This window comes from Antrostomus carolinensis, unplaced genomic scaffold (assembly GCF_000700745.2).
Source record: "Antrostomus carolinensis isolate BGI_N321 unplaced genomic scaffold, ASM70074v2 scaffold191, whole genome shotgun sequence".
In the NCBI taxonomy this organism is placed as follows: Eukaryota; Metazoa; Chordata; class Aves; order Caprimulgiformes; family Caprimulgidae; genus Antrostomus; species Antrostomus carolinensis.
Window position 1 is genome coordinate 152,394 of NW_010291779.1, and position 10,854 is coordinate 163,247.

The window sequence follows — 10,854 nt, forward strand, 5'->3', positions numbered from 1 at the left end:
TCAGTGCCATATTTCAGGCTCAGATCCTTTTGAAAAACATTGTACCTGAGCAAGCACAGATCAAAAATATGCAGCTGAAGGACAGCAAGCTTCAGAACTGAGCCCGAGAAGTGCATGAATAAATGCTGGTGCCTCCATTTCTAGTTCATCTATTTATTGATTCACACAAAACAAAGCTAACTTACATAAACCACGTTCAATCCAATGTAAGGAAGGAAAAAAAAAAACCCTCTCAGTTCTCCTTGCGAAATGTGATTGCAAATGAGACTGTCAGCGATTCTTAGCAGCCAGATGTTAAATGTTTGTTTTACATATGTTAAAGAAGCATCTTCAGCCTGACAAAGGAACATCTCAAAACATGAATTATCAATGAAATATGAAATTCTACTTCAACTGCAGGAGACCACATTTGATTTTTTGCAAGTTTTTGGCCACAAAGCTGTTAGAAGTGTCTTTGCTGGGATAACTTGCAACTTTGAGACTGCTTTGTGTTTTGTTTCATGAAGGGACTAGGAAACGGTTTTAAAATGAAATAAATCACAATGGATGACATTTTTGGCTCTAAATGTTCATGGCAAATGCCCTCGTCAACTCTTCCATGGAGATAAAATTTTACTTTATATAGTTCTCCTTGGGTACAGACCTGTAAGTTTCAATGTTTCTTGATTTGTAGCCTCCTAACACTTTCCTACCAGAAGTGGAAGCCACTCTAGATTTGCAAGAATGGGGAACAGTAGCTGCCCACAGGTTTATCTCCAGGTTCACTTTTGTCCATCCTGGATTTCCTTCCTGCAGTAGCTAAACTTTTGTCTTGCTTTTTAAACCATGTAGGGATGAAGGAGCACAGGAGAGGCCCAAACAAACAAATAAACAAATCAATCTGCCTTAAAAACACTTCAGTCTGTGCTCAAAGAAACAAACTCCCTCAATATCGCAAATACAATTATGTCCTGCTGCACGCTTCCATCACCACAAAAGCAAATAAAACAATGGACACTTCTCATGTTGGACTTCGGCAAAAGACGTTTATTATTATTATTATTATTGTTGTGTTGCTGTTGTACCTCCTCTGCTCTGCCCACAGTGGTGGCATAAATGCTGTTACCATATTGTAGCTGATGATGCCGGTGTACAAATCAAAATCCATCTTAATTTCAAACTCCATTAGAAACACAGGAAAAAAGATCAACATTTACGAAATGTAAAGGGAAAAATGGTATGGAAAGAATTTTTTTTTTTTTTATTTTTCAAGCTTCCAAGACAGTATTACAAACAACAGAGAGCAAAGTAAAGCTAGAAATTAAATACTTGACAGCATCTGTTTAAAAATTACAGCTAAGAAACCTAATAAAAGTTGAATAAACAGTTACTAGAAATAAAAATTTTTACACATATGATATTTGTCTGGGATTTTTATTTCTTTAAAATAATTCATACAAATGGTTACAGTCACAAACATGATTTTAACCAAAAATATTGCTAGCCTACCACATTACCAGGAAGGAATCAATGTAGGCAATGAAATGCTGCTACTTTTCAGTAGTCTAGTGCCTTTTCTGCATACCACCAATAATATATACTTTAACTGGTGACAAAAAGCACAACGCTCGTTTATACAAAACCTTTTTTTTTTTTTTCCTCAAAATCTCTTTGCAAGGTTTTCTTCATTTTGAAATAAGGGAATTCATGCCAAAATTAGGAGAAACTGTTTTTCTTGTTTACTAAATTATTCTAAAAAATAAGACAAGCAGGTAGAAAAAACAATGCACTGTGTGGCGTAGAAAGAAAAATGGGAAAAATTCATTGTCCTGAGAAGTTTGCCAACTGCCTCATTTTTGGGCATGTTTTAAAATATAAAAGAAAGGATTTTTAATCTCAAAATTGGTTTGTTGAATGCCTCCCTTACATTTTTCCTTGTTGACAGCTAAGCAAACAAACCCTTTTTAATGTTCTAAAAACTGTACACAGACAAGTACATTCATGGTATAATTAACTACTAACTTCTCTTGCTTAACAAAGAACCCATAGGACACAGAAACAGTGATTCAGTCCACTGGACAGGGACAAACTACAATTTATACGGAGGAAAAAAATGTTTCCAAATCTTCTTTTTGTCTCCCACCTTTTCCTTTTATACTGTATATTGGACCAGTTTCTAAAACAATAATCGTCTCCTCCTGTTAAGTTCATGGTTTTGCCTTTAATCAAAATCCAGGGGTTTTGTTTGTTTTGTTTGTTTGTTTTCCACACGCTGAAGTTGAAATCTCCGATGTTGGGAATGCTGTTTTCATAGGCTACAATTGGTCGCTTGGGTGGTCTCTATCAGCTTCTGGTTTGACAGTTTGGCCGGGGGAAGGAGCATGGGGCGGGTGGGCTACAGCAGGGAGGCCATGTGATAAAGACATAGGGTTGGGGACTATTCCTTCTACTGCCGCAGGTATGCCAGTTGAAGCCACGCTTACAACGCCTGGAGGATACCTGCTGAGAGAAGAAAATGAGAACAGACATTAAAATCAAGAGATGACTGACCAGAAAGGCCACCTTGCCTCAACCTAGAGCCATAGAGATCAGAGAATCACAGAATTGCCTCGACTGGAAAAGAGCTTTAAGATCATCGAGTCCAAACATTAACCTCACACTGACAAGTCCCCGACTAACCCATGTCCCTCAGCACTATGTCTACATGACTCTTCAATCCCTCCAGGGATGGGGACTCCACCACTGCCCTGGGCAACCCCTTCCAATGCCTCAGAACCCTTTCAGCAAAGAAATTCTTCCTCACATCCAATCTCAACTGCCCCTGGCACAACTAGAGGCCATTTCCTCTTGTCCTGTCACTTGTTCCTTGGTTGAACAGACCCACCCCCACCTCTCTACACCCTCCTTTCAGGTAGTTGTATAGAGTGAGAAGGTCTCCCCTCAGCCTCCTATTCTTCAGGCTAAACAACCCCAGATGCTTCTTTCGTTTTCAGGCCATTGAGAAAGACAGTTCTTTAAGCTCCAGATGAGATACCATATGTAGATGCTGCTAAATAAAGCAAAAATGCTGTATTTTACCCAAATGAGAAGTGAAGATTTCTTAGATTGCTTCTTCAGATTTCAGATGAAATAGTACGAGTGACAGCATAGCAAAGGAAACAACCTGGAAATACTGCTCCTCTCAAAGTACGCCTCAACAAGAAGTCGTTCAGGCTCAGTCCACGCAATACCTATCTGCCCTCTATGACTTCTCCTCAAGCTGATCTTCAGGGATTTTTTTTTTTAGTTCATTGTCAAGTAGAAATTTTGAAATTTCATTGTTGGGGTTTGAAAAAATGTTTCTTTAAACTAATGTTGCAGTCATAGCTTTCTGATAGCCCCCCAAAAGAGCAATCACACACACACGCTCTTAGGATGACAAATTCAAGCTTATTACACCCAAGTAACTTTTTCAGCATCAAACTTGCCACTCCATTGTCTGAAAAGAGAAACACCCGCTAATACTTTTTCAGAGAAGTGCTTTAGGCAGACTGCAAGAAAGACTGCAAACACTATGGATGGTTTAAAAATTTGTTACTCTTTCTGGATGAACACCAAGGCCTAAATATTTTATGAATTCAACAAAAAAAAAAATCACCCTCTGATTCAGTTTGATTTTAGGATGGCTCTAATAGTATCAGGCTAAAAAAAACTTTGCAAATCTACTGTTTCAGTCCCGAAGTTCAGATGTATTAGATGAACACAGTTATTTCACAGTGCTGTATTATAAACAACAGCTACACATTAACACTTTTTACAAAAATATATTTTATCTTTAGCCAAGTACTTCAACATCCATTTGCAAGTTATCTGATGCTGGCCACTTACACTGCATTTTTTTTCCCACATCATAAAGCTGCACACTCATCCCTCGTTCTCTCCTGCTGTGTTCTGCTCATCCAAGCATCCTAGCGAGAACATTATCCATTTAAAAGCCTAAATGCACAAACCTACTACTACTTACTCACTGTGGCGTTTGCTACCCTAGTATATACTTAGCACTAAATGGGAGAAAAGGCCCTTGTAGTCTTGTCAAGCTTTTTCAAATATCACATTATTCTGTTGTTGATTTTCTTCTCATCAGAGTTTAACTCTGAATGCATCAAGGAATTTCACTCCATTTCAGTAGCATCTTTTCTAAAGTTTTTGTGCTTGTGCTGCTCATCCTAAGTTCCCTCAAACTGATAGAAAATTAGTGCAGAACTTATGCAAAACTCAGAAGAGGAAAAAAAACTGGATGAAAGGACATTTACTTGGGTTTTTTTTTTTCCTTCCACACCAGAAACATCATGGGAACTGCTTTTTGCAAACACTGTGCCAGTGGAGCTCAGCATGGCTATCCAACATGGCACAGGGACAATGAAGATACCATATACTGGCCTGGTCATCCTGGGAAAGATTCCTCTGGATCATAACACTGACTGTAATCTGGCATGGATAACCAGCATGTGAAAGATCCCACTACCTGCAGGCCAGAGAACTTTGTTCCCAATTGTATACATATTTACAGGGCTTCCTGTGCTAATGCCCTCTCCAGAGAGGTTCCTTAGAATTAATTCACAGTTGCTAATGGAATTAGTTGCTTGTTTCAGTTCCTCAATTTGAATCTTATTAATCAAATTTGCTTCAATACCTACGAAAACTGTCAGACTGGGTATTGTTTTACTTATTCAAATTTAATTTTGAAACAGCTTATCTGTTACTGTAGGTGCTTTAAACAAAATACAACATGACAGGACAAAAACTTACATTTAAAAGCCCAACACAGCAACTGCTTCCAACACAGAATCTCTACTTTCTAACAACATTTCCCTGAGCATCAACACCCAGGACCTGGGAGAAATCAAGGAGAGAGCCAATTCTACGACTGTGTTGCCCTCAGGAAGAAAAGTCAGTCCCTTCATGAAAACAGCTGGTGGTGGATCAGAAGCATTAACCTTATGAGTACATTAAGCTGTTCAAACCACGCATCTGTAATTCTGCTTTGACTCCAGATATTCTTTCTATATATAAAAATACTCCCCTTGGACACTGAGTTATAATAATTGGAACTCTAACCTGCCAGCACCTCTCCTCAGACACAGGCTTCCTACAGACTTCCAGTAACATCCAAAAGCATTAGAATTATTCTAAAGCTACACAGTGGCATTAGTCAAAATACAGATAATACACTCCTCTACAGAAATCGTATTTTGCTTGACAACTCCTAACCCTATTTTGTCATTTTTTTCCCGAATTTTTGTCCCTTTTTAATTTAATCATCAGTGGTGTTCAAATTGTATCTCCGAAAGGAGAACACATAGTCTCAACAGCCTCTACCCATAGGCATTTGTACCTTACAAAACCTTCCCCTATGTTGCTATTTACTACTGTTCTATTCGTAACCAGCAAATACATTCCCCTCCAGCACTTCATAAAGTTGTTCCCAGTCTTCCTCCTCTGTTAGCAGTAAGTTGAAATGTTCTCCAGGTAAAATGTTCACTGTATTACATTTTTGCAAAAGCAGAAGCAAGAGATCAGTTACACCTCCTCTGCTACTTCATACTCTTCCTTCCCTTCCCTCACATAGTCTTAATGTACCAAGAAAAATACAGTAGCCCTCTTAATTACAACTGAAAGGTAACTTTAATTTCTATGTTAATCTCCTGTATTTTTTAAACTACGGAAGTATCTTGAACTATGTTAAGCCCTGTTCAAGAAACTGACACCATCCAAAAGAGCTTAAAAATTTAAGTGCATGCTGTTATTTAACATTACAGAATCTGAAAATCACCAGTGAAACACCCCAATGTGAAATATCTCCTGAATTACCAACATCTAAGTATTCCCATCCAAGTATCTCTTAAGTACCTGGATATTCTCATCTTCTACCTGTTAGAAGGCAGAAAGAGATGTCAACATGTCTATAAATTGCACAATGACTGTTGACTGGCTGTTGAATTTCACTTCGCCTATAACCTGCACGCTCTGTGACACAGGAAATGGCAGAGGGTTATTTAACAGGCAGCTCAGTAACAAACATACAGTAATAACACAAAAACAGGGTATATTATACTGCTTCACTGAGACTATTACAAATAGTTCCTTCTCAGGAATATCATTAATCTTTACTCATGGGATATGCCCCATTTGCTTGACCTTTTGTGTTGATAAGGCGTCTTGTATTTCACATAGAAAATGTGGGGTTTTTTCCCACAGAACACGATGATATTCAGAAGATCTAGATTATATTCTGCTGACGAATGCTCAGTGTTCTTTGCTTGCAATAATATCTGATAATTTAAGAGTTCTGTCCTACATCAAAATACAAGTAAATGATATATCCAGAATAAAACAGTTGCAGTTCACCGAAAGAGCTATTTGCATTTTTTAACATATAAATTATTATCCCAGGTCTTATCTTCTAATGCAATTACATGAGTATGATACAGTTATTAGCACATCTGAAACATCGTACTGCCTGTGAAAGACTCCAGAACTCAGCTATTTGAATGTAATCTTGGATTGCAAAGAGAAGACAGAAAAAATTGTTTTGAACAATCCATTCAAATTCTGTACTTAATCCAGGTAGGAATTAAGCAAACACCGCTACTGAAACCAATTTCTTCATAAAGCTTAAGCTTCAAGTTCTGCATATTTTATACTGCACAAAATAATAACTGCCTTCACCCACACTCAAACGCTATTCTATCAGCCCTCCAAAAAGTAGCTTTTAATATTTGTTGTACGACTAACTTCTCCCTCAAAATTCCCCAAATGAATTTTATTTTGCATTTGAAAATAAATGTCAAGTCTAAATTTATTTATGATGAATTTTCTTTAGTGAAAAAACTGACTGAAACAGTATCTAAGAAAGGCATTCAGTTCTGTGCTTATCCTGCTCAAATTAAACACACATGGTCTTTACCTAGTAAATCATTAACTTCCAAAACATGCCTAAGTTAAAATCCATTTCTAGCTGTGAAGCCTGCTTCTGCTGGACTTGTGACCCCCAAAATGAGAACAAACAACTGCATTTTATTTGGGCATGCAACCCTGTTCTTAACTGCCATGACAGGGTTGGAGTTATTACCCCCTGTTCAGCAACACCTGCCTTTAAGCCTCAATTGGATTCAGCTCTACCCTGAATACTCCAAACTGAAGTCAATGAAACCACATGCTGCATAGAAGAGAATACACATGATTGAACTTTTCATCTAAGAAAATAAAAGCACCCGTCTTCAGATATTTAGGGCTACAGGTACTTTTTCCAAAAATAAACATCTTGATGTGATGTGAGATATATGCAAGTTGGTTAAATCAAAGTTATTCTTTTCCTTTGGTACACTTAAAACTACTGATAAGGAGATTATGGCAAAGGGTGGTGATGCTCTTCCCTGTCATCTCTCCATCACTTTCTGATGAGACTGTCAAGTCACTGGGACATGAAAGCTTTCACTTCTCAGCAGTGCACAGCTGGGGTCTCATATGGGGTAACACACACACAAAAAAATCTTGTATCTATTAAAAGTATGGGGTAGCCTTCCTAAAGAAGGACAAAGATAAGAAAGACGTATGAAGGTGGACAGTGGAAAGACAAAGAGGTATAAAAAAAGACTGTACTGTCCCTTCCCTCAAGGCACTGAGGGAAGCAGCTGTTTGTAGCTTTCTCAGCCACTTTCATCCTACTTATGAGTAAATACCATACTAGAAGATAAAAGATTGCAGATGTTTCTCATAAATAAAAATCGTGTGAAGCTGGCTACTAGGAAAAATCCGCTGCTACAACAGCTGCTAGGAATAAAAGGACTGAGAAAGACTCTCAAGCAAACAAAGTAACTAAGGATTGTACATATTAGATGTAAAAAAATGGCCCCTTTCTATTAATTATTAAGAGCTGCTTTCACAGTTGATTGAGAATTCATAGATCAGGTCTCTCAAATGCTTTTGCTTAAAAATTAAATACATAATTTAGAAAACAGTATTTTAAACATTTTCATAATCGCCACAGGCTATTCCACTGTACTCACTACTGAGTTATTTGTTTTCTCGTGTGTCTGGAGGCCACAAAACCATGTAACAATAGTTTATTATTGAAAGCCTTTCTGTAACCTACTGCTGTATCATTACCTTCAGCAAAAGGAACATAAACTTTCACTGCACTCACTGGAGATAGCCACAACTGTTTTACTGGAATATACAAAAACCTGTATATTGTTCAGCTCTTAGTAACCACAAAAAAAAAGGTAAGAAAAGGAAATGTACTTATGCACTGCATGACTGACTTCAACTAGCAAAACAAGATTATTCTCCTGAATGTAACAATTATGAAAACTATATACCCGAGGCCTAATCAAAACCCACTTAATTTATTAATAGGAAGGTATTTTATTTATTCTGGAATACCTACCTCTGAATTAAGGAGGTATTTCTTTTACACTTGCAGTGCACTTACCTGTATGCAGCACCATTAAGCTCTGGATGAACAACTCCGGGATCCATGCTGGCCCAATGTGTAGCTGCAGTCAAATGATCTTTGTTAACACAGTTTTTCAGACTGTCTGGAATACGACCTAGGAGGATGTGAAGGGGAGAGAGAGGAAATTTAAAAAAACTTAAGAATTGTATGCCTTATGGTCTCAATGTACCTATGTTAAAAATAGTTATAAATATTTGTTAACTTCTGTAGGCATGTTCCACTAGTCTCCCATTACAAAAGAATGTTTGTTTATTTATTTATTGTAAAACTTATTTCATAATGATCTTCTAACTTGCCCATTTCTTCCATTACTGTTTCCAGTGCTCCTCCTTATTTAATACTTTGTATGTTTCGATGTCCAAAAATATATTCAAAGATATTTAATCTCTGCCTATTATTTTTATTTTATACAGCAGAATGTCACTGACTTTTTTGGAAGAGCAGAACAACTTAACAGCTTTATTGTCAGATGGTAGTCATAGCCTGCATTCCTTCATTGTACACCTTTTTCCAATTAGTTTCTCTCTCTACACCCTCTCTCCTCTGTGTTCCCCTATGGCTTTCACATATCCAGCTTTATCCCACACTTCCTGTATCTTTCCTACATTTGTTTCACTGCAATTTAATGTCATTCTCACCTCCTTAATGTTGGTTTCAGTTTGATCTTACTACAAACCATGTGCAAACACTGAAGCGCTGACAGCTTCAATATAAATCTATGATTTAGATTGCTGATAGCACAATTACACACTTCAAGAAAATATAGGTCTGTCTTCCTAGGCACATATGTTTGGGCTATTGCACAATATTTAACTTAAAACTAGCTCCGTAGAGCTGACTCTCATTCACTTTTCAGATCGTAGCCTATAAAGCCTATTTGCACATCAATCAGCACTCAAGTAGGTATCGTATGCGTTGTATGCTGGTTTGTGTAACCTCTCACAGAGCTATTTGGGAAGAGGTAATAGTTATACAACTTGATGAAGGCACTATTAGAGTTGTTCTGGAGTATAAATAAATACAAGGACCAATTCCAGCAAAGAGATTGGTCAGACTCTTCAGGTTACCTCTAAAACACAAGAGAAATAGTCCTGTAAAGGGCAATTCAGATCAGGAGTTTAAGAGGTGCCTTTAATCACCATCCAGAGGAGAATCTTCTTTCTGCTCAGCCTCTCTAGGAAAGACTACTGCTAGTGCTTTTTGTACTGCAGAGCAATGTGTTGGCACTGAACTACTCTCAAGGTGACACAGATGGCCCTTCATGTCTGCAGAGCTTTCAGCCTATATTGCCAAGGGGGAAACAGTAAAGTCTTACTAAAGAGAGAACATTAGTGCTTAATGAATCATTTTCCAGTATGAAAATCCTTCCTTTTATTTTGGGCTACAAGGGATTCAAACCAATGCCAAATGGCTCACTCTTCTCATTTTATTTATTAGCAGTGCATGTTCAAGACAGAACTGTTCTCTCTTACGTGAACAGTTTACAATTACATGGTAGTTATATAACAAAGAGACTTTGCTCTTTAAAATGCCAGATTTCTTCAGCAATACTTTAAAGATAGGAACATCTAAAATACAGTACCCTCCCAACAAAATACTGAAAACAATTTTTTGACGTAGAGTTGAGATATGAGCATTACTAGGAACAGCATGAAGCTCTAGATGCTTTATCTCTGAACACTACAGCCTTAAAGACACTGAAATTCCAGACTGTCCTGTAAGACAAATTTGTATGAACTTTGGAAAATACAAAGGAGCCAAAGAGAAAAGAATAAAGGAAACGAAACTGCTCATGACAAGTATAAGGGGGCACCTAGGAAAACCTATAGAAGATACCAGCAGTATCTGGATGACTTGTAGTCAAACCCATCAAATGGGTAATATTTATAAGAAAGAAAAAAAAAAGCTGATTTTTCACACATAAGTTAATTTCTGTTACAAGGAAGAAGTACTTATTTTGCAGTGCCTGCTTTCTCTGTAATTGCAATGGATCTCCAAAATTACCTGTTCCAGTTCTTAAGAGAAGAGACTTAACAGGTATTTGCTTGTTTCTATGTTCCAAATATTAGAAGTCGTAAACAAAACCTGAGGTTGGTTCTTTTCAGCATCTTTCAAGACTGAATAATTAAAAAGCTGGTTAAAAAGAAATGCGCAGTGAAGGAACTAATAAGGTGAGTTAGTACCTGTGATCGCCCTTCGGATCTCTCGTGCTGCTTCTTCCCGCATCTCAATCGAGGCTTGTTCACTATACCAGGCTGCATGTGGCGTACAGATCAGGTTTGGTGCATCCTTCAAGGGGCCCTGACTAAAGCTAAATGAAGATTTAAAACAAGATCAAATGACAAAATATATTGGGGGGTGGAGGGGGGAGAGGAAGG

At 37.6% G+C, this 10,854-nt stretch overlaps 1 protein-coding gene across 1 annotated transcript; it reads right to left on the reverse strand.

Annotated features, from left to right (window-relative positions):
• Positions 1-1,214: 1,214 nt before the first annotated feature.
• LOC104531715 (C-terminal-binding protein 1) lies at positions 1,215-10,788 on the reverse strand. Its single transcript, XM_010176705.1, has 3 exons — positions 10,660-10,788; positions 8,453-8,570; positions 1,215-2,481 (listed from the first exon to the last, which is right to left on the reverse strand). Exons 1-3 carry the CDS (start codon positions 10,700-10,702, stop codon positions 2,295-2,297), a joined length of 348 nt encoding a protein of 115 aa, XP_010175007.1. The 5' UTR covers positions 10,703-10,788; the 3' UTR covers positions 1,215-2,294.
• Between the last annotated feature and the right edge of the window lie 66 nt (positions 10,789-10,854).